The sequence below is a fragment of the Strigops habroptila genome, chromosome 3 (genome assembly GCF_004027225.2).
Source record: "Strigops habroptila isolate Jane chromosome 3, bStrHab1.2.pri, whole genome shotgun sequence".
Taxonomy (NCBI): Eukaryota; Metazoa; Chordata; class Aves; order Psittaciformes; family Psittacidae; genus Strigops; species Strigops habroptila.
Window position 1 is genome coordinate 41,854,104 of NC_044279.2, and position 22,455 is coordinate 41,876,558.

The following is a 22,455-nucleotide window of genomic DNA, read 5'->3' on the forward strand; positions in this document are numbered from 1 at the left end:
GAACAGAGTTACTTTATCATGCCAGAGGAGCACTGACAAACATTGTGGAAAGTAAATTTTTATTTCCAATATATGAGAGAATGGCATGAAAATAACAATGTTTACAGAAGTGTTTAGGATATCGAGTCAAGTTTAGGATATCAGTTTTCAGGTATTGAAAAAGGGCTAGTTTTAGGCTCCTCTTTAAGTTCCGCAAAACTTGACCCTACTACGGTTTCTACACCTAGGAATGAATACAGCCAGGAGGATTTTCGAACTTGTCGTCTGGAGAGGGTAAAATCTATTCAGAGCAGGAAACCAGATCTCCTCTTTCCCAGGGGAGTCCTCTCCTGCAGTAGATCTTTAGCTACTAGAGTGCAACCATGCCCAAATTATTCCACTCCTACAAATAACTAAATATTAATTGGAGGAGGGGCTTCAGTCCGTTTCACCCACCTTTCAGGCAAACTTTTTAACCATTAGGTTCAATGCTTCTTCCTTACCTCTTTCTGCCTCTTACTGGGTTTGTTTTGTTGTTTGGTTTTTTTTTTTGTAAGGAAAGGCCAAACAGGTTGTGGAACCCAACTCCATGGCCCCTTAAAATGATTTAAAAAAAAATAAATCAAGGGGGATTAATGACGTGAAGACTAGCTAGCTAGCATCTTGGAGTTCTTAAGAAACATCACATTTGAACCCAGTCAACTGGTTTTATTGACTCTGGGCCTGGGTATGAGTGGGTTGCTGTTCTTCCAATTGTGTTTGATTAATTCTGCCAGGATTTAAATCATGTTTTCATCTAATCCTTTTGAAGACCTATAGAGAACCACAAAGACAGAGAGAACCTTTCTGGTTCTTCTCCTAATTACTATTTTGAAAAAGTTGCTGCAATCAACAGATGAGAGAATTTACCTTCTTTAAACAAAGCTGAACATATTCAGTACTGTCATTGTACCAATCTGAATCTGTGGTGACGTGTAGCTTGTAATAGCTGTGAGTACTTCTCTAAGGTGCTACTTTATGCAATGTAACTTAACTATAAAATTGCTCTCAATTACTAAATCAAATTTTTGTATTTTGCAGTAGCTGTGTTACTGTGCTATTTTCAATTTTTAACATGAAATGGTGAAAACTAAGTCATTAGCAAATGCTATCACATAAGCTAAAACTTCCAGAATCAATATATGAAGAAAGAAAAGACTGTATCCGTTTCAGAGATACTCATAGCTATTAAGAGGTTTTTGAGTTTGCTGGATTTCTTTAAATTCTGTCAAAGCACCTCAGAGCAATGAGGATTGTTGATAATGTAAGTAGTAAGAGTCATCCCAATGAGATTTCATGTGAAACTAACTTAGAGAATATGAGCTAATGGAGCAGCATGAAGTCTGTAAATCTGGTTTGGCATCTCTCTAAAAGATCATCTTTAGCTTGGCCAGAAGACACTATCTTGATGAAGTCATCATTTGGTGAAACAGTGCGCATGTATGCTAAAGTTCAGATTGACTGGTAACAGTGTTCCTGCTTTCCTTTTGCATGTACAAATAAAATTCAGTGAAAAATAAACAACAGGGGAGCTTGTCCACTGATTTCTGAAAGGAAACATCTTCATTCAAGTTTCAGTCATAGGCAGCTGTTCATGGAAGTCACATGTCCTGTGCTATGAATCAAAAAGATGCGGATATTTACTGCTCCCTCAAAGTCTGTTTAAGAGATGGATCCAGTTTTTATAAACAGATAGGAGATAGTTACCTTCTAGAGTCAGGACATAAAGAGTAAGCAGGAGAAATGTGGTTAAAGTGTTCTAAGTCTTTAATTCCACATTAACAAACCAGAGCAAGAAACCTGGTGTTTTCAATTGAGCATGATAAAATACAGAGGTCCCATGAGTGCTGCAGGTCAGGATGAGGGATACCAGACTTGTCAGGAATCTTTAGGGTAATAGTTAAGCTGTAGGCAGAGCTTTTTTTCCCCCCTTTATCTCCCTTTCTAAGCAGCAGAGAAGGACAGATTCTTTTTGAGTGATTCAAAGGTAGAGCATAACTCAGGTACTGCTCTCCTCATGACTGCGTGAGACCAGCTGCCTGAGGAACCATCAGTCACACACCATGTGCCAGTACTCTCTCTTATATCTGTTTCTCTTGCTTGCCACCCACCTTCATGCTTGCCAAAGCTGAAAGTTTGATTTTCTGCAAAACCAAAGTAAAGCAAAATAAACAGACACCATCTGAGAATTATGTGGCACAGCTATTTTGTTGTGGAAACTGCAGGGAGGGTTTTTGTGTCCAGCACTTCAAAACCCTATTTTTGTCTGATTAGTCTTCCAAATTGCTTTATTTTCTCCCCAGGAGAAAACTTAAATAATAATTGAGAAAGCAGCTTTCTATCACACTTGAAGCTGGAAGGGGGCTATAGGAAATTTAGCGGTAAATCTTCTCCCCACAGTAAAAACAGTGTAACACGGACTACAGTAGTTAAAAAAATATTTACCAAAGTCATGAGAACACCTGTGTGGGTGAGTTCATGCTGACCTGATAGACAATCAGCCAGTACAGTTCTGGTTGGTTTTCCACATCTCTTTTGGTGTTCTACTCAGTTCCAGTGTGTTAGTGATGCCACCATCCTACCTCTGAGGAGGGCACCAAAAAGAATTTTCCAATACTTTATTTTAACTGATTCTGACTTCAGTCAATTCTGAAAATTTCCCAAAACAAATGTGAGGGGAAACTACAAGTAAAAGGCCTTCTTGACAATGCTTTTAAAGCTTTTAGCACTGCATGTTGACAATGGTTGAAATGGGAACTAAGAGAAAGGCGTAAGAAAAAAGTCACAGATGACTCAGTCTTAGAGCATGCTGTTGATAAGTAGAGGACAGTAGTGATATTGCCAAACCCAGGTTCCCAAATTTGTACTCTTGGCTTAAAAATAAATACATTTAAAGTAATAATAAATAAATTATGCCTGATTTGAAGCTTTGGATTCTATACTTTCAGGCTTATTTCTAGCCATGAGGGTTAGGGAAGTTATTTTTTATTTGAAATGTAAGCTGTTAATCTCTCTTGATAACATAATGCTGAGAAACTGAGGTTTTGAGAAGTGTACTCTATATTTCAGGGATTGCGATAAAATCACAAGAGTTGGCATCTGTGTATGCTCCTAAAGTTTGCATACAGTTGATTTTGCAGTCTCACTTATCTAATGATACAATATTTACAGGAGCTAGTTGCCGGCTTGAATATCAGAGTTCTTCATGGTTTATCCATGGGTTATGGGTTCATGGGTTACCTTTAGAATAAGGTTCAGATTCACATCCATATTGAAAGACAGATGCAAAAGCAAATCCCAGGAATCATAAGCAAGTAGAAAGATTTTTAGAATACATTTATATATAAATATATTAAAATTACCATTTTTATATGGTTGTTTTGCGGAGTTCTTGGCACCTAGTGTTTAATGTCAGCCTTTGCCTCTGACTTTCTAGTTTGTGAATGCCACATTGCACTTGCAGGAGGCTGTCAGGAGAAAAGGATTCTGCCTACATTTTGCTGGAAACCCATAACTTAAAGATCAGCTTCATCTTGAATAAAGAGCCTCAGGACAAAACACTCACTTTCACTCTCATTGAAGCAAGAGGGTTTTTTTAAATCGCCTTTGCCTTCTGCTATATGTATTTCTTAAATAAAAGACCTTATCATTGAAGGCAGCTAAAACTCTCCCAAAGCATCTTTCATCCTGCTGTGATTTAGGACATCCAGAAACTTTCAGACTATTGTAGCAATGCAGTAGAAAATGGGTTGTTACTTAAAGTGCCCGCAGCAACTTTTCCCTAAAATTTGTTAGGTGTTTGGATAATAGTAACAACCTTTTTGAAGTTAGACTGCTTGCTTTCCTTCACTTTGGAGATCAGCCATTTTTCAAAGAAAATAAGTTTTAGCTAAAAGTTTCTGAGGTACCTAATACTGTATTCTGGCCCAGTCGATAACTGCAAATGATAAAAGGCTTTCTCGCAGGCTTTGTGCTCTCTGTCTGCATTAGAAACTGAACGAAGATATATGAAGTGACACAGCAGGCTTTTTAATCCTTTAGAAATGGCTGGCAAAGTCACCTCTTTACTTACAAAAAGTAAAATGTATAAAGTTGGGATATATGGGTATTTTTTTAAATAAATGTCAAACCTTTTTGTAATCTACTGGATTTTCACAGTCTGGGGTTGGGTGAAGGATAATACTTTAACATGCTGTGATGTGTTTATGGCAAGTTCAAAAGTTTATGAAACAAAGACACTGATAATTCCAGGAGAAGTGGGGAAAATACAGAGCCTTTGAAAAGCTTCCTTGGGATTAGTTTACAGCCCTGTCTGGAATTTTCTATGGTTAGAATGAGAGGGATGCTATAAAAAATGAATCTGAAATGCTGCCATGCAGTGCATAACATGATGTAGACAAATTTATATAACAGAGCTCACTTTAAAGCTTTAGAGACACTTTAAGCCTTTATTTTGTGGAATTCTAATCAAGATACCAAATGTGTGCAAGTAAGACTCAGAGTTTATATTCTACCTAATTTGAGGAAAAATTAATTGACAGAAAATTGTAGCAGTATGAAAGCTATACTTTTCACATCTCTTCCCTGTTCTTCTTTGCAACCTGCAACTTTTGCTGCAAACATTGCGCCAAAACTCCTTAGACACTCTTAATTGAACAATATTTCTCTGTAGGTTGATCAGTATCTATGACAAAACATGTAGTAACTGTCCTGCAAAGGAAAATCTAGTGAACTTACAGCAGAGTTAGGTCTTCTGTGAATACTCTGCCCTGCTTGTCTCTTTTCAATCAGTGGTATAGATACCAGTCTGGAATGGAAAGTACAGATACCATAATCTGGAATGGAAAGGAACAGGGCTTCAAACCCCACTGTTCCCTACTCCCCTTAAATTCCCATCCAGCACACCAGCTTATCAGCCACAAACATAACTGAGAAAACAGGATGCAACCTCCAGCTAAAAAAAGAAAAATGAACTCATATTAGCAGCAAGATGGTTGTAGGCTGAGTTACCAAACTGCATCCCCTGGATGCCACCACATTGCCTTTCAGAGTGAATCAGTCTGAATTTAGCTTTCACCAGAGGGTTCTCCCAGGGTCCAGGGTCCAGTTTCCAGGCTCCCAGTGGTGATGAGTACTTAATGGTATGATGCCCTATGAAAGTATGTTTCTGATCTTCCACCACTAGTTGGTGTCACAACCTGCAAGCTCCTGTTTTTCCTTCTCTTGACTTTAGGTGTTGGTAGAAGTATCTTGGTGCAACTTCAACTGTATTATGCATAGTTTTTATATGCTAATATTTGTATGTTTGTGGATATTTGGATAGTTAAGACCAGCTTTTGGAAAATCACCATGTTTGGAACTGACAACAGAATGCAACTACAACGCCTTAGCAAGAAAGGAGGAATGATAACAGTGAAATCTGTGTGCTAGAGGGTGAGCACTATACAATTAGGCAACTGCAGCTTTATTCTTGTCTCAAAAGCTATAGAAAGCCATGACTACCATCCTATTTCTGCATTCCTTCAGCCATTGCTTATTTTTATAGAGACGACATGCTGGTTGACAGAATCCTACTGATTTTCTTCTCCTGAACAAATACAAGACATACATGCAATCTTCTTTTTTTATTGTTAGTCTACCACCTTCCATAAACCACCTTTCCTGGCAGAAGAGATAGTAGTATTTCCATGGGCAAAATATGATTTCTGCCACTATGTTTACACCCCTTTGAATTAAATTCTGTGGGGAATCACCCCATTCATTTTGATTGTGTGAGACAAGGGGTGCCATGGGAGCCTAGTGGCTGAGGGTTAGTAAAACATTGTATAGGACAGTTCACTGTGCATTGCAACCAGAGACAACCATCACAAGTGACATGCAAGGTTACAAAGGCTGATCCATCTACCTATTTTTTCTTACTCTCCAGACTCTTCTTTCTGTGAAATAGCAGATGCGAAAAACAAAGGTTACCTGGATTTCAAAACACAAACCCAAACCTTACCTATTCCTTGATTTTGTTAAGTGTGCTGACATGCAGTGGAGTGAGTACTTGTGCCATGTGAGAGGAGGTGGAGTGGTTGCCCTGTAAGCTGCTGAGGAGCAGGAGGGGGTATAGCACATCACCATATATGAGTCTGGTGCATGCCCCAAACCCCAGTGGTCCTTCCTCACATCTGGAGCACCTGCATCTTATTGCACCCTTTCTTCAGTGGAATAATGGATTAGTTATCTTACAGACCCTCTCTAATAAAGATTGCTCAAATACATCCATGCATACACACGGAAATGTAATAGCAAGCCCTGTGTCCTGCCCTCACACAGAGAGAGCTGAATCATTAGCAAAGCTTGTACTTCAGGTCACATTTCCGATGGACTACAAGGCTGACCACCTTGTTAAAGAGTGACTATGTCTGTGACTATGGGAAATCTTGGTGGAAAGGCCACTTTGGCTGCAAACTGAAGGTTATGTCAGTTGAGTGAGAGCAGTTTACACTGGCTCCATTGCAGTATAATGATGTCTTTCCAGCCAAAAAGAATGTGTTAAAAACATTTGAAGCTGATCACTGATATGTATCTTGGGATTATTTCCCTCTGCAGCAAAAAAGAAATGTAAGGAACAGGGTTTGCTTATCTCTGTGAATCTGCTTTCGAGCTATACTTCAGTAGGCAGCACGATAAAAGTAAAAAAAGATAAAGCAGCAGTCAGTCCTACTGCTTAGGATTTGTTTTTTATTTATTTTGTCTGCTCACTCACTTTGCTTTTCTCCTTTGGCTGGAAGGCAGACGCGTTCCCTGTCGATTTATCTCCACTCAGCCAGGGGCTTTTGCTACTCAGTTTGATGCCTAATATGGTAGCAACAGCAGATTTTGTCTGACTTCCAGAGGGCTCCTCTTGGCTCCTGGAATGCAGCAGGGAAAGAGCCCTGCAGAGACCAACAAAGTCAATTGTTGCACTAAGGCTAATAAACACCAGAAAATGGGCTTCCCCACATGCGCTGAAATTCCTGCTTTCACTGCTCTCTAAATCACCGCTTTTGTCTTACTTTACTGTAAGGCTACGAATTGTTTCCCGTTACCCAGCTGAATGGTCTTTCTTGATTACATCAGAAAATATATTCCCCCCCCCCCTCCCCTTAATAAAGTGTTCTTCAGGTAATAGACTGTCAAACTCAACAAATCTAGAAATGGCCTTTGCTGGTGACATACCAGAATCCAAAGGATTAAATTCCTCCATCAAGCAGGGTCTCCAAAAGGTTAATATGGAGTTGGAAATTAATTTCATTCCAAATACAGAACAATAGTGTGCAGTGACATGACTTTGTGATAAGCATTTGTTAAAGCTAAATCCTCCCTAAGCCCTGCAATTGTTTTCCTTTGTGCTAATGGCAAGCTAACCAGAGGCACTCCCTCCCTCTCTCCCTGTTTCTCTCTCAGTCTCTCCTGAGGGTATCCAAAAGGCAAGTTTATTGTTTGCTAAATCTGTCTTTTTTTTTATTTTTATAATTAAAACCTCAGTTCTCCTTAGCTCATTCCTTTTAACGTTTGTGATCTTCGTTTCTGCCAGGAGAACTTTCTGTCTTTCTGAAACCCACAAATTTAGTATTATTGCTTGATGATTGCCATTACTGGCATGTACATTAAACAGAGAAAATTTAAATTATTTCTTATTGCTTCTGAGTGACTGACTGGACTTCCCCCTCCTCCCCCGTGAACAATAAAAGAGGCCTATTGTCAATAAGGTACTGACTAGTGCAGAAAAATATTCCACAGGAGTTTCCAGAGGAAAAATGAAGCCTGGGGCTCCAGGGGAATTGATTGCTTCACATTCTTACCAGTGATTTTTAACAGTAGTTAGGTACTTTTGAAATGTATCCATCTACAACTCCAAGTGATACCTTTGAAAAACTATTCTAAGTTTGGCACACATTGCTTGAAAAGAGTGTTGCTTTTTGAGCTTAGTTTCACTGAAATTATTTATATTCTTTATTATACACAACAAGTACTGCCTTGGAAGTGGTGTCAGCCACCTTTCCTTTACAATGGTTTCCATCTACTGATTCCAAATAAAAACACTTAGAAATTTCGCTCCTCTGTCATCCTCTAGCTCCTCCTCATCTAATAACCACAAACACTGAGGCTTGTCTTTTCAAATATTCCTACCTGAAATTCTGAAGAGCCAAAGGGATTCTGAAATTCATATGTGCTTTCTGGATTCCTGGTTTCTTTGATTTTATTACAGATCATGATCCCTTGACTAGACTACATCAAGATCTTGTTTCAATGAAGTAGAACACAAAAGTATGCTGAGTTGCCCAGATTCAATCTGGTTTGTCAGTGAAGCACAAGATCACATTGCTCCACCACTTTTGTACCAAATTGGATATCTGCTATATAAATTTGTTGCAGGTATCCAAGCTGAAAACTGTCATGTACCTTTGGATTTCTGATAAGTTGTGTCATGTTTGACTGCCTTGTAAGCTAAAGTGGTGTACAGTAAGTAGTGAACATGTCAGTCAAATATGCATTTGTGCCATTAAATTGCTGGGACAATTTGAATAAGAATTTGGATACACTGCGGCATGGTCATGTTATCAGAAATACTTCCATCTTTCACCTAATGATGCCATTTATCAAGTTGTCTGTCCTCTTATCTTATTGCAGGACTAATGTTCTCAACAGCAGAGCGTTCTTACTGCAGATGCAGTTGGCCTTGAATACTTGTTCTTTAGTCTGCCTTGAATGTTAGCACTTAAGTACCTCCTGGTCATGTTCTTTTTTTCAAGCTCTGGAGTAAACAAACAGGGTAAACTGTTTGTTCTACCAAGGACTTGAGCACTTCCATAATTTTTCAGTGGGCATAATCTAGATGTTACCCTTGCCTAAGGAAAAATTTGCCTTAAGTTTCAGGTCACTGCTTCTCATTATGTGGAATCGACAGGAATGCAAGCAGGCATGCAGCCTCCCAGCCCTTCCTCTGCAAGTAGTGAAGTTAAAAATCTGACGTTCAGGCTTTTCAAAACTATTTGTGTGTGTGTGTGTGTGATACTGCAAAATGGGTTTTCACTCAGCTGTCATTTTTGAAAAACAGATACAACTTAGCTGAACTCAGTTGAAACTGCTGATAAATTCAGCCTACATTGTAATTTCACATGCCAAGATTGAGATAAAGATGTTGCCTATACCAAGAAAACCTGCTTTTGTTTCTTAATGTGGTTAAATTTAATCCAAAACAAAGCCGGTTTTCTGAACAGTATTGGGAAACACCATTCAGAATGGCCCCTTCTACTCCCTGAGCAGATGCAGTTTTTGCCCTGCAGTATTCCAGGAGTTTTCTCCTCACCATGAGGAAGCGCATGAACAGGGTTTGTCCTTAGCCTTTGTTCTGGGCAGAAAGTAGGGAAAGGTTTCATGTGGCCTCTGTGTTTGAACAGACACGTATAAACTATATCATGGGTTGCTTTAGGTTTCATATATGAGGTTGGTGCCAGAGATAGATAGCCTATATGAATACCCAAAATACTTTCCAGAATCCTGCTTAACAGACACCGGATGTGCTGGGAAGCAGGCAAGTGAGGGAGAAAGAGAGCTGTTAAGTATTTTCTCCGAGTAGTTCTGAATGCATTCATGTTTTGTAGGCAGAAAGCAGGACTGCAATCATGTAGCTCCCTCCTCCCATTTACATTTTTTCCTTAAAGCACAAATCTAACAGAAAAATAATGAAAATGGAATGAGAACTGGTATTTATATAAATATAAACTCATCAGAAAAAAAGTAGTAGGAGTATTTTCAAATTGAGACTGAAAATCAGATGCTAATGGACTCCCTTTATATGCAGCCACTGATGAATGAAATGTAGTTTGAAAGTCTTGATATGCTCCTAAAATAAATACCGGCTTTGATAAAGCATAGCTAGGGTTGGCTTCACAGCTGCGAAGAGGTCGGATCAGGCTGCTTTACTGGTAGTCACTGATGTTGTAAGACTATTTTTTTAATTCCGTCTGTACTGCAGCATTCCTGCATTATTAACTCTCAGTGCTATTTCTAGTTTAATCATCTGATCAAAAAACATCTCTTTCACGTTGTCTAAGACTGAAAGCTTACCTCTATAAGAAAAGCCCATTTATAAAGTAGAAGCAATAAGTTTTTATTAAAAACATCGGAAGTATTTTGCAGTATATTGGTTTGCATTTTTCTGGTGACTCATTTATATGAGCTAAGGTGATTAGGTGTTTTCTTCTCTATCATACGTATATAAAACATCCTGCTGCTTTGCTTTTCTATTTTTGCTATCCTCTGCTTCTCCTCCCAACTCACCTAACATTGTTTCTGACTGTGAGGGTTTGGAATATGTGGCCATAACTGGGTTTGCGGCATTGGAAACAAACTCTTCTGTGTAGACAGTAAGACAGGTCAGTGGTTTTGATGTGAGGCAGCCTTTTGTCTTGAGTGTGTTGCTTCTAACCTTCTGTGGAAGAGGATGCAGATTACTCTTAAACAGCGTATATCCACTTTCTTCCATGTAAAGACTATCACAGCAGAGTAGTACTATGCTGATGTGCAGTCAGGCTATAAAATCTTACTGTGGCAATGTTGACATGAAGAGTCTGTAGCACAAAATGTATGTTCTTGCTACAGTAAATTGCTAATACACTAGTTAGACCAGTTTTGGGGTTTAATAGAGTTTCTCTGTGTTTCACGGTTGAGTAATTCCTTTGAATGGATACTGCCGCTGACTCCAATGTGGTTTCTTTATTACCCAGTAATACTGGAACTCCTGTCTGCCCTCAGTGCAGTTTGAGATTAGGACTTGTTTCTCCTCACAGCTGCCAGGTTTGGGTTTTGGGGGTTTTGTGATGGGTGGGTTTTGGGGGGGAGGGGAGTAACCAAAAGAGGAATATGTTTGTTCTCAGTCAGCAGTTTATGAAGGGGAGAAAAAAAGTGTCAACTGTTTTCAGAGAAAGAAAATAGACACGCATGAAAGGTGGCTCCCTACCACGCTGCAGAGTTCATAACATTTGTCCTAAGTAAAGGTGGGCCAGTTCTTGGCTGTGGCAAAATACTATTTTTGAATAGGTATCATCTACCCTTCTTTCTGAGTGACCTTACTTCCTTTCAGCCAGTTCTTTCTATGAGCATAGCCTTTTACTACATTAAAGAAATCTACATTTTTTTTGCTTTTTCCCAGTTATTTTTGGGTGCCTGTCCTCGTCCTTGTCTCTGTGTGGCACAGTACCTTTCATCCAGACAGTCATTTAAGCTATTTAAACCTGGAAGCACAGAGAAACATCACCACGCAAATAGAAATTCTTGGCTAACCCAAATTTTTAAATCCCCCTGGGTTTCATTCAGTCAAGTCCCATAAAATCTTGATAGTTGCACCACCACCCAGCCGCATCACCTACTGGGATTCCTAAAGTAGGTGCCTTTCCACCACCATCCAGGACACAGGCAAATAAATGTATGCAGTAAAGAACCACAGGAGCAAAGGCCCAGAGATGATGATCACACAGGCAGGGTGGGCAAGGGTAGTCAAGGACAGAAGACCTGGCACCAGCCTTCGCTCTACTGAATAATTGAAAAAAGCACAACAAATGCAGGGTTATTCTCAGCAGTGCAGACTGAGAACCTGTTTCACATAGCTTGCAACCATGTCTCACTCTCACGTGGAAAATGTTCATTCAGATCCCTTCAGCCAACGAGAGGTCTGAAGAGCATTTCCTAAATCACCAATTAGCAGTTTAGCCTCTTGGCTATCAGCAAAAGAGGAGTGGAAGGACAAAGTCAGTGTTTAATTGCTTTTTTTTTGGTAAAACAAAATAGATAAGCCAAAAAAACCCAAAGCTTGGCACGGCTGTGAGAAAACAGCGGAGACCCAAAAAGAGGAAGTGTGATTCCTCTCCATCATGCTTTCTCCAGGCATGTTGAGACAGCTCTCCACCCAGGTGTCTGGCCCTTTCAAATCCCAGCCTTTGCCTCATGATGTTCCTCATGTGCTTGCCTTTTCAGCCTAAATTTTGAATTGTGGCCTCCACCTGGCAGCACATGCTTCAGAGTGAGGTAGGGCAGTTCTGCCCCCACCCCCCCACCCCCACCCCTCATCCGCCAGTATTGATACCCCTATCTGCATGGCCTTGTTAGATCGCCAGCACAGATCTGGAGGACTTCAAGGTACTCGCTAACACTCCAGTGCAATACCTCATTATGTATGCAGATCCTGTTGTTTTCTGCTAAAACATCCCGCTTGGTCTGCTCTTTAACCTTGGGTTGTTTGGGTTTTTCTATATTATGTGCTTCTGCTTCTCTCTCCAGTCTTCTGCCTGTCATTATTCCTCAGTCGATGTGTATTCCCCCTTCCCTCCTCCCCAGTTCACTTGAGGACAGCATTTTGAATCTCGTTAAGCCTCTGTGTATCATCTTTGGATATTTTCAGTACCACCAATTTAATACATATAAATTTAATTAATTTTTTCTCTGTATCATCAAAAGACATTACATAAATTCAAACTCAGCAGTCTGCCAGAATTTGGTGCAGATACAGCGAGCAAGGTTTACTGCTTTGATGCTTGTAGTTTCTATGTAATCACATTTATGAAGTGCTTGGTTAAGTTGCTTTGCTTTTCCACAAGAGTGTGTTCTGTGTTTACCACAGCCAAAACTCGAGGTGCATTTTCCTGTTGGTTCAACCCACATTTGTTGTGCTTTATAAAATTATTTATTTGACTGTGTGTAACTATGCTGAAATGATCTCCTTGTTGCAAGAGAGACAAATCAGTTGCCCTTGCACTGGCAGTAAACTTAATCATAAGCTCATACGCACTAATTTGTGCTGGTTTTAAATAAGAGTTTGGGCTGCTTTTTTTTCTTCAGTCTTCTGCTACTTTCTCCATCTGGTGCTGTAACATTTGTTGTTATGTTCCAGTTGGAAGCGCTGTGGGTGGAATTGCAGACTCAAGTGCTGGCTGAATAGCCCTTAGGCCAGCATGAACATTTCTGTTTCCACTGTCAGCTCTACATTTTCAGCAACCTGAGTTTGGGATTCTCGGGTGAGGGAATCACTGACACGCTGTTGGGTTTACAGCACCTCCTTCTTCCCAAGGCTCCCTGGTTCTCTCAATTCAGCATTTCAGTAGCAAGCTGATGTTTATCTAAATGCACAGTAGCGAAGAGTTATTTTGAGACTACTTTGCTATACTCTCTGTTAAACTTTTTTCATTATAGGCAGGCTGTTAGTTTTTATAAATACCAACTCCTTTTTCCCCACTGTAAATGGATTATTGAACTCCATTATTCCTATGATAATGTGTCTGAGGTTATTGAACATAAAATTACAAATGTTTTCATTTATAAATTACCCTGCCTTACAGCATTTTCTTTTCAATGTGCTGGTAGAAATATATAATCCAAAGTCATCTGCCATGTTATACTATGACATATAACGAGAGAAGGAAAGGGCCTGATGACCAGTGTACTCTCTGTGTGTGCATGTACTGCATCTGGAGCAGTCCACCATGGGGCATAGATAGACTTAACAAGTGTAATATGAGTAACAATCCTCTTTTCAAGGAAATGCAGTAAGAAAAAAAACTCACAAACCCCACATTTTATGCTCAGAGAATTGTTTCTAATAAGAACATTTTCCAGTATTTCCTTTGAGACATCATCTTCTCCTTAAAAATAATGTTCCAACTTTAATTTGCTCATTTGTGGAGGAGGGTAGAAGGCCCAACAGCTTGTGTCAGTGAATATAAACTATAACTTTTATTCAATCTAGAATATGCCATAGCACTCCTTCTTAGTAATTGTACCTTATATCACTTCTTCCCCAGATAATACGTTTTCCCCCTCTGGCTTTCCTTCCCATTACAAGCTTTCTATTCATCTGAAAAAAATACTAGTTTCAACAATCTAGACACAATATCACTCTGAACTCATTATTTCAGAGACTTTAATTATCCCCTCTCATCCGTACATGTATAAACAGAAGAAAAAAAGTCAGGTCAAATTATCCATGGCCTGGACACCACAGGCATCATGTGAATCATCCCTCTCTTGGGAGAGAAGGATTTATATGCCCATGGAGGGAGCATGTCCCACGATCCTTGGGAAAAATCAGCACATCTGTGGGAACTCCAAGGAAAGTTCATCCTGATTTGCTCTGCGCTTAGAGCCCTGCTAATTTCCATAGCACAGCTCTGGCAACCACTACAGTTGCTCTCCAAAGGCAGAAGCAAGCATGCAGGTATTGCTGATGCTGTCAGCCTTCATCCCTGGCACAGTCTCTGTAAAAAATGAAGTTGTTTGCTGTATAAAATTGCTGTTCTCCTTGCTGCCCACTTCCATAAGCCAAGTAAGCTTTGTCTGAAGGGTGTTTACACAGAGTAGGAACAGATTAAGGATGCAATGTTGAATCTAGCACTCCTCCAGCTATGGTCTAAGGCTCTGGCTTGGCCCTTCCTCAGCTTTCCACTCGGCTGCACTCTTGCATGGTGAGAGTGAATATGGCTCTTTAGCATGGAACTAATGATCAACCTTGCAAGTACCTATGTCCTAACTGCGTTTTCAGAGCCATTTATAAGGCTGCATTTCCAAACCTGATTTACTTTTTGCATCAATTTCCAAGCTCTTCAGGAGTTCGTTCTGCTTCCTGGAATGCAAACTCTACTGCCTGCTGACACCTTTGCTCTAAGTGTCAGTGATGTGTGCTTTGGCACTACTTTGGCATACATTTTCTTCTAATGGGGAAAAACATGCTAATTAGAACCCAGTTATCCCAAATGTTTTGAAGACAAAAATATAGCTGGAGGCAATTCTGGCACCATATTTCTTCTTGGTTTCTACATCTCAGTTGAGAACATCATATTACAGTGTTTCATCATATGAAACTTTATTCAGCTGTATCTATATCTGGTTTGTTCTAGCTCCATTTTTTTCCTCTCCTTAGGCTTTACTCAAGGCTTGTGGAGGGTTTTATCTGATACCACCCCACAGAGCTATTTTTTTCCTTAAACCATTAGGCTCTCCCTGCACACATGCTCGGGACTGTAATTGCACAGGCAGTCAATTCCAGCATTATCGCTGTAGCATCTTTCAAATTTGTCAACTTTCTAAGTGCTTTCTTTTCGTATTTTCATTAGATTACAGAAGCCTTTAAAACGTTTAACAAAGATGGGCACCATCCTTCTGTTTGCATTCAGAATAAACCACTGTCATTAAACCATCTCAAGCTGAGTACATTGTTGACAGTTTTCTGCTGAAGGTCTGTACTACTGGAAGTCTGTGTGCTGAATTCTCTCCTACCTAGGTGGAAAATGACTTTTCATTAACTACTGATCACTATAACAAATTTTTCATGTTAATATCCACTGATGAGCAGTCATTCTCAAGTTCCACCTTTTCCTCAGATATTGTCATTAGCCACAATTTTCTTCTTTAGAGTTGTAGTAATTTTTTTCAGCTGTAAAGTTTGCTTTTGTAAAATCTCTAATAACGAAGTGCATCTTGTCTACAATGTGATGATGGTGAACTAGTGGTTATTTTAAGAGGGTTCTAATTGTGTATATATGCTTCATGGTCCAAATGACTCCAGAAGTCTTTACCTGATGTTACATACCATTTCTATTACCTTTTAAATAATGTATTGGCATCTTACTACAAAATCCAGGGAAAGACATACTGCAAACTTCAGGAAAACAAAATATGTCAGCTGGTCCCCCAGTGCTTTAAAAGCTGTTCAGCAGCCTCCCTTGAGACATTGTTGTAAAATCTGCAGTGCACAATTGGTTATGAATTTTACATCTTTTTAGCATTCATGGGTAGACTGTTAATGAGGGAATAAATAGCAGAATTTTATTTAATCCCACACATTGCTTAACATGAATTATTAAGCAAAGGATACAGAGCCATTCTGTCCCCTTCAGCAGAGGGACATCTGTGGTGCTCCAGATGCAACATCCCTTCTTCCAGATAGATGGTAAGGTCCGTCCACAGATATCTGTGGATGTAACGTGGATCCAAATCCCCATTTAACTGAAAGGAATAAAACTGGAGGGGAAAACAGAGTGATGCTCACCCCTTCTAACATGAAGTTTCTCCAGTGTAACTGTTTACATGAAAGCAAATAGGCTGTCTTGTATCAGTGGAGAGAAATAAATAAATAGTTTGACCAAAGACACTTATTTACTGTGGAATAACTATCCACAGTACATAAAGAGAAATGCTTATTTATTTTCCTTGACATCAGATGTAGACATTCCTACTTGGTCAAAAGAATTCTCCACTTTATACCCAGGCTCTGCACTTAACAGACAATTTATCATTGCTGGGTTGTAATATCAGTTCTGTCATCCTTACTAGTCTCGCTTATTGAGTGAGACTATTTACATATTAAAGCATTACTCAGCATGAGTAATGGTGCCAGCACTGAGGTTGTGTTGCAGGTAGAGAGAAAAGATGTTTCCATTAGCACTAAACCTTATCTCAGAAAAATCACTGGAGACTGGTACTTCCCAGAGGTTCTGCTTTCTTTTGATTATCCTCCTTTCTTCCAATAATTGACTCCAAGCAGTTCAGCTTCTGTTATTTGGTGCAAGAGAATCTCTTTTTCAGAGATTTATTCATGAAGTTGGAAGAAAGTCTGTGCTTAGGTATCAGGTTGTCTGTGTAGATCACAAGCAGATTTCTGAAGAGTTGAGGGAGCTTGGGGTAATGTCATGAGATATAAAAGAGTGTAACTGAAGATAATGCAGTGGTGGAGGGGCATATATATGAGACACAGAAGAATGAAGAGACTAGGTAAGATCAGGATACTTCCAAGAAGTAGGGAGTGGATATAGAGTCTATCGAGGATAAACTCAGTTAAAGTCGCTTGCGGCCCATCCACTTACTTGAGCTGGACACCCTGTTCTAATTTGAAATGCTTATGTGATGAGCAAAATGATTTAATACTTTCCTCTGAAACTAGAAAAGAAGGAACATGATTTCAGTCAAGTGGCATTCAATTCGTATTTGGATTAGTATGACAATTTTACCCTTGGATGAAAAAAAATAAGGATAAGGTGTCACACATTATTCCCCCTTCTGTGATCCATTTGAGACCTCTGCCACTGGAAGTTCTGCACTATAGTAGCCATCTGGTACCACTTGGATCTTTTCTGCTAAACAACTGGCATTTAACTAACTCAACCCACAGACAAACAGAAGCAGGTGATCGGGACATGATAAAGAAACCACAGAAACCTAGCTTCTGGGCCTTGTCCTGTGGCCATGAGTTATCTAGGGTCAGATTTTGCTCTAATACTAGCACGAAGATAGAAAATCTAGAAAGTGAGTTGGAGCAAATCACTTAAAGTGAATGTACACATAGACCCCAAGCATTCACACACACTAGAATTCTAGGTTAAAAATATTTTTCTCCAAAATGGAATGTTTATCAAGATAGGAATATATCTGCATCACCATGTAAATCATTGCTCTACAGTTTCTTACTGGCATATGAATAATCATCAAACCTGTGTATATTGTGCATGTACAAGCACAGGTCAGTAAAGGACTGGCTTATATCAACTGCATTTATTTTAATAGAATTCTTCAGTTCTAATCCACTTAATAATAATATACTGCTGTACTGTTTAGCCTTCCATCTTGCTCGAGTTACTCAAATTATATTTTAACAGTTTCTTATTCATTTCCATATCTTAGCATTCTACTACTGGCTCCTTGACTACTAAACTTTCTTACTCTATATTGGTTATACCTAAAATGTCATTTGCATGTTAAAACAATTTTGCATTCAGCGTGGAGCCTTACCAAAAGTAATGAGGTAGGTGAGTTTTTCTCAAGTATCAACTAATGTTGAAGGAGTCCAGATTTGCCTCTTTTTCATCTTCAAAACCCTGTATTCAGTGATGTTGAGCTCAGTATTTTAAAAAAAAAAAAAAAAAAATAGACCTCTGTTGGTTTTTTTCTAGAATTTCTGCTCTTCACATGAGCAGAAATTCATACATTGTGCAGCCAGAAGGAACCCTTGCAATCCCCTGTCTAGCCTCAAGTGTGAGTCTACCCAGATTTAATTTCTATTTGAATTTGAGTCTTCTGAGGGAGAAGGAATCTTAACACTCTGTAACAGAGTTCATCACAATCACTGAGAAGCTATTCCAGGTTTTTCAGTCTTACTACTAAAGTACGTGACTATTTCTAAGTTAGAATTTGTTTTGTTTCTTCTCACTGCAATTGGATCTTATTATACCCTTGTCTGCTGGCTTCAGGAGTCCACTACCAAAATTATGCTCCCTTCAGAGGTACTGTAGACCATGACCAAGTCACTCCAGTAACTTAACTATCCTGAACATCTCAGTCTTTCACAGTAGGGCATATTTTGACTGTAGCAGAATGCAATTACTCTTCTGAACATGAATTCCATTGCAGAGTCATAAAGCATGGTTTGTTCATAATGATACAATTTAAGTTCAGTGTTCATTTCTCATTCTTCTATAGCCCCATCCTTTTCTCAGAAGGGAAAGGAGAAGCCTTTTCCTTTGATAGTTTGCATTCAGGTTCTCTTTATGTATGCCTCAAGATGACTTGTGGCTGGCTGGCGCTTTGTACAGCTCCTAGCAGCTCATTAGAGGGAAGTCTTGCCTTGACCTACATCACAGCTCAGCTGCGTAAAGCCAAGAGAGGTACCTAGCCAAATTTTTGTGACAGTACCATGCAGGTTGTTGAAAAGGATGAGCTTGAGATGCTTCAAATGGTGCTTCATGGCAGACCTAAACAGAAAAATAACTGAGCTCAGTGAAGGTACTGACAATTAACACCACCAGGAAGAACTGCTAGTTCATTCTCTACACAAGAACATTAACTCTTGTAGCAAATTAAGGCCTGACAGCACTATTTTTTAAGCAGGCAAAATTTCAATTGAAAGTATAGCCACTGAGATACCACTTCACAGCAGTAACATCCATAAGAGTTGTGTTTGCGCAAGGAACGCCTGATTAGGAACTGAATCAGTTCTGTTAATTTACCACCAGAAGCTGTACAAAATAACCATTGGAATTCAATAGAGAGTGGCAAAACCAATTCATAATTTATACCGATACAGTGGCGTGCACTTACCTGGCTGCAGGTAGCACTGAGGTAGGGAACTGGTACTTAATGGGTAAGGTCACACACCAGGCCCATGGACACTGTGCTGTGTCAGTTGCAGCCCAGTGGGGAGGTCAGAGGGTGGGAAAACTATGGTGCAGCTCCCGCCCAAGGAGTGATGTGAAGAGCTGCTAGGTGGTTTCAGAGCGGCCAATCACCCAAACACTGTGCCCACCATATGTGCATTTGGCAGTGCTCAAAGCTCTTGGGAAAACCACTCCACAGTCCTGTTGCTAAGAAATGTTTGCTGTAAATAAATAAGGTTAAAGTAAAAACATTTCCAGGATGGTTAATGAGCCGTGGAACAAAGTTAGGTGTGAATTTACCCCTCCTTCGTGATGTTAAGGAGATAATGCAATATATGTTTTGTACCTTTTTCCATCAGGAACACTTTACAATCATACAGATGTTTTTCTATAGTGGAAATTAGGACTTTGTTTAAGTACCAGCTGTTTGTTGCTAAAGGTTTTTATTACTTTTTTGTTCTCATCAACTCTTAAATGTGTGGGATTAAGATCTGTAGAAAACACACTGAACTACCCTGCTTATCTCTACCTCTTCTCTTGACTACTTAGATCCCTATGTGAAGATCCATCTGATGCAGAATGGTAAGAGGCTGAAGAAGAAAAAGACTACAATTAAAAAGAACACTCTGAATCCCTACTACAATGAGTCTTTCAGCTTTGAAGTACCATTCGAGCAAATTCAGGTAATGTCAGTGTTTTGTCTTCCCTCTTTATTCCATTTCTCAGCCCTTATGAATACTTAACAGGAATCTTGTTAATTATCACGTGTGCATGCCTTCATTAGCACCTAGGTGCCAGCCCCGTGCTACATTAGATGAGTGTGACTGCTTCAAGAGGGAAATGGTAAAATGCACAGTGCTTACGAAGCTTTGATTCATCAGTGAGAAATGGAGAACTGACATTTTCTGTTAACATAAAATGGATTGTGGAAAAAAAAAAATCCACAGGGAGATAGTGAATGAATGTGCCAGCAAAAAAGCACAGGGCTAAAAGAAAAAGTATATATAGCAATTCTCCCCATATTATTTGAAATAACAAATTGGCGTCATCAGTTAAATTTGTGTTCCCTATGCATTTATCAGTCCTGTTTACTGAAAGCACTGCAGCATCCCTCTTAAGTAAAACACATAGTTTTTTTAATCACAGCTTTTTTTCAGTTATTGAGCCCACCACGAAAACTTTTTCAGTGATGCCTGTGTCCGTTGAAAACAGACATTTGGGAATCTCAGGGGTCAGTACTGCAGGACCTGTTCTCTTGGCACCTCAGGGTAGCTCTAGCAGTTGTCCAAGTACTACTGCTGGAGAGTTCAGTGCCTAAAATTAGAGGCCTCAGAAGTCAGCACAGTGAGCTGGAAGTCACCTACATTAGCAGTGGGAAATACTAGGTCAAAGCATTGTGTCAGTTTTTTCAGGGACTCAGTTTACCTGCCTTTGGACTAGTGGGAGGTAAATCATCTTCTTCTGATGCTAACTAGCCTTTTCTCACAAGAGATAAGCTCTTCTTAACTGTCTCAAGAGGCATGTGGAAAACCTGCATCCAATTCACTCTACTTCCTAAGGGAATTTAAACCTGTATCTACCATCAGTGTCATAAGCAAATACGCTTGTCGCCTGTGCCTTGTATCATTTAATATATAATACAAATGGCTTGTGTTGGGAGTGCAATACTCATTTCTGTATAAACAGTAAGCATGTATATAAACAGAGCATGTCAGTTAGGTGGTTCGCTTGGAAGGGGAGAGACTTTGGTCTGTGATCTGATCTAGATCATATAAACCATACAAAGATCAGTTGGTACAGGCCTCCTGCATTTTTTTTAAAGCCTTAAGCATTAGTATTAGATATTTCATTATTTTGCTTACTTGTTAGAGCAGTCATTGGTTTAAGTACCCTCAGAAAAGAACTGTATGGTGGCCTCTCACCTGCCTGTGGACCCTTGTGACCATGGAGATGTTAAGCAAGACAACAGCTTTTCTGGGTGGAGCTGAGTGTGGAAAGTGTATTTTCAGGGGCCTCCCAATTTGAATGACCACAGTCAAAATGGCCTGGGAATATATCCTTTAGTGGCTCTAGAGAGGTCTAGGTATCAGTTAAGTGTCATGCTACTTGTAGTTTAAAAGTTTAAATGGGTTTAAATGGCCTGGACCAGATTGTGAGCCCCTTCTTGATTAGATGAGAGCATGGTATGGGTTTTGAAATTCTTACCTTGGATTTTGATAGCAACTGTACTAGAGGGAATCCCAGGAGCCAAGGCCTACATTTCAACTAAAGCTGTGTGCTTGGTTTTTATTGACTTGGTACCAATAAAGATAATAAAACTAGACAAGATAAGCAGTAGGAATAGTGACTTGGATGCATGACTAGCCCGTTTAGAGTTTCTTCATGCCCCACAGCATGTACAGCTGTCTCTGGACTCTAAGAACCAAAAAGTGGGAAATCCAGTGGGGCCTAATTCCCATTGATTTTAATGAAAGCTGGTCTGAGTGCTTGTGAAAGGTCTCATAACAAGCATCAAAGACCCAGAGGCAAAAAAAACGGTTAATCAAATCTAGCCTCTCTGGCAATTTAGACAATGAATGTCTTGATTTCCAAATAGGGAGAGGCTGGGGAACTAGAATGGGCACCTCCAAGTTATCAGATCAGAGCGTTGGCATGGTTAGGTGCATACCATAGGTCCTTGACCATTTTGCCTTCTAAGTCAGTTTTGTAAGGTGGATATAGGCCCTTTAAAATGCAATGCGGTTTAGCTGTTCAAATTTTTGCTTTCTTGGAGGGAGGGATAGGTTTATTAGAATGACTTTATAGCAATTTACTTCAGTATATAGCCTCAATTTAAAATCTGTAATTATGGACTTTGGTCTTATGCCAGTCTATTTTGGAGTTGCTTATAAAAGACTATATTTAGAAGTTATTTCATTATGGGTACTGAAGTGATTTCATCATTAGAAAAACACATTTTAAATGTTATTTAAACTTAATATGGTAAGAATGGTTGTGAATTTTGCGTAATTCATGTAAAAGCCATTAAGCAAACTTTCACAGTCAAATAAAAACTAATGGTTATACAAGTTTCTTGATTCTTGGAGAGCGAGGACAAGAGAGCACGTGGAGGGGAAAGTAGCTCAATAGCAGTGCATCTGTGTAATTTAAAATGGGCCAAACATTAACTTTTTCAACAATTAAATAGTGACTATGGATTCTGGCTCTTAAGAGAAAGAAAGTGATAGTCTTTAAGGGTAGTGAGAGAACACCACTGGGAAGTCAGTTCTGT

The 22,455-nt window shown here is 39.5% G+C and overlaps 1 protein-coding gene across 3 annotated transcripts in view; it reads left to right on the forward strand.

Moving 5' to 3' along the window:
• The window catches only part of SYT1 (synaptotagmin 1), a 360,700-nt gene that overhangs the window by 333,009 nt on the left and 5,236 nt on the right, over positions 1-22,455 (forward strand). For all 3 annotated transcript variants that reach the window (XM_030478820.1, XM_030478821.1, XM_030478822.2), the window contains one exon: positions 19,734-19,867. In XM_030478820.1, the coding sequence (XP_030334680.1) occupies positions 19,734-19,867 (134 nt within the window). The remainder of the gene's footprint in view (positions 1-19,733; positions 19,868-22,455) is intronic.